The sequence below is a fragment of the Aythya fuligula genome, chromosome 26 (genome assembly GCF_009819795.1).
Source record: "Aythya fuligula isolate bAytFul2 chromosome 26, bAytFul2.pri, whole genome shotgun sequence".
Taxonomy (NCBI): domain Eukaryota; kingdom Metazoa; phylum Chordata; class Aves; order Anseriformes; family Anatidae; genus Aythya; species Aythya fuligula.
Window position 1 is genome coordinate 4397459 of NC_045584.1, and position 1755 is coordinate 4399213.

General features: G+C 70.1%; 1 protein-coding gene across 1 annotated transcript; it reads right to left on the reverse strand.

The window, feature by feature from the left end:
- Positions 1–487: 487 nt before the first annotated feature.
- Positions 488–1408, reverse strand: C26H19orf71 (chromosome 26 C19orf71 homolog). The gene is made up of 4 exons (XM_032203481.1): positions 1335–1408; positions 1020–1246; positions 708–833; positions 488–630 (listed from the first exon to the last, which is right to left on the reverse strand). Exons 1-4 carry the CDS (start codon positions 1406–1408, stop codon positions 488–490), a joined length of 570 nt encoding a protein of 189 aa, XP_032059372.1.
- Positions 1409–1755: the final 347 nt, after the last annotated feature.

Genomic DNA, 1755 nt, shown 5'->3' on the forward strand with positions numbered 1-1755 from the left:
GAGTTGGGGGGGGCTCCAAGCCCGAGCGCCTTCCAGCCCCCCCCCAGGAGCCCCCGCAGGCCGTGGGGCTCCATCTCACTGCCCCCACCTCACCCCCCCGAGCTTCCTGCATGGGGGCAGGGGCAGCGGCCTGGGGGGCAGAGAGGACCCAGGGGGTGTCTGGAGTCAGCTCCCCCCATGGGACAGCCCCCCGGGGGGGGGTATTGCAGGGCTGATGGGGATAAAGGCACCGAGCTATTTAATTAATAAAGAGGTGAGGGGGCGCTGCCTGTGCCACAGGACCCCCCCTCACCCCACCCTGTGCCAAGGCTGCCTCATTCCTTGGGATGGGCGCAGGGAGGCTGTGAGGCTCCCCTAACCCCGGGGAGGCGTTTTGGGGTGGGGTGGGGCAGCATCCAGCGCTGAGCCCCAGGCCTGGCCCCGACGACCCCCGCTCAGCCCCCCCCGACCCCAAAAAGAGCCAGGAGAGCCGCAGGCGCCGTGCCCTTTACTGGCGGGTGGAGGGCTGGTGCTGGAGGAGCCTCCAGGTGCGGACGTCGCGGGCGGTGCCAGGGGGGCGGCAGGAGGACAGCAGGGGGACGTACCCTGGGCTGCCCCCCAGCTCCCCGGAGCTCTGGCTGCGGGTGGCAACTGCGGAGAGGAGGGGACAGGGGTGAGGAGGGGGGCTCTGGGAGGTGCCCCCCCCCGGGTGCCCCTCCAGCTCTTACCGTACTCCTTGCCCAGGACGGGTCGCTCCTGCCAGAGGAAGGCTCCCCAGCGGGTGCGGGGTCCGGGGTAGGCAGTGGGGACGATGGGGTCCCACCACGCCACCTCCCGCAGGTGCTGGGCGTAAACTGGGGGGGGAGCAGAGCTGGGACCAGGCAGCAGGACCCCCACCCTGCAGCAGGACCCCCACAGCACCCCCAGGAGCCCACCCCCAGCCCTTCTCCTCCCCCCCCATGCTCCTGGGTCACCCCCCGGCTTCTCCCTCCACCACCAGCACCCCCCAACGTGTCCCCCCCCCACCCCCAGCTCCATACCCGGGGGCAGGGGCTCCAGCTCACGGGGGACGTGGACGCGCTGCCATCGGCGCCGGGCGATGCCGCGGGTGAGGCTGTACCAGGGGTCCCCCGGCGCGTCCCAGCCGCTCAGCCCCGTGGCCCAGCTCTGCCCCGCGGCGTCCCAGCCCATGGGGGTGGTCTTCCAGCGCACGGCCTGCCTCAGCACGGGGGCCTGCCGGGGCCCCCGCAGCGTCACATATTGGTCACTGCGGGCAGCGAGGGAAGGGGGGCATCAGGGCTTCGTGCCCCCACCCGTATGGCCCCTACAGGGGTCCCACGGAGTGAGGGGCTCACCTGTAGAGGGGCAGGGGGAAGTCGGTCTCGAGGGTGCTCTGCGGCACCCAGGGTCTGTGCGCCCCCAGCTCCATGCCTGGCGCTAGGCGAGGCCGCAGCGGTGCTGGAATCAGCGCCAAGCAACGGGGGGCTGGGGTGGGGCAGGGGGGCCGAGGCACCTTCGCTCCCTTTGTGCCCTGCAGGGGAAGGGCCGGGGCTGCTCCTTGCTGCGGGGCCAGCACCAGGAGAGCAAACAGGGGTGGCAGGAGCTGGGCAGCAGCCACGGAGCAGAGACCTGCACGGGGCAGCCTCTGCTCCCCTGTGAAAAACCAGCCGGAGGCACAGAGACGTAAATTCACGATGTGTTTAATGCCAGTTCGAACGCTTTACATGGAAAAGTTACAACGCTCTATATTTTTTTTCCACCATGTGATGCTTTATA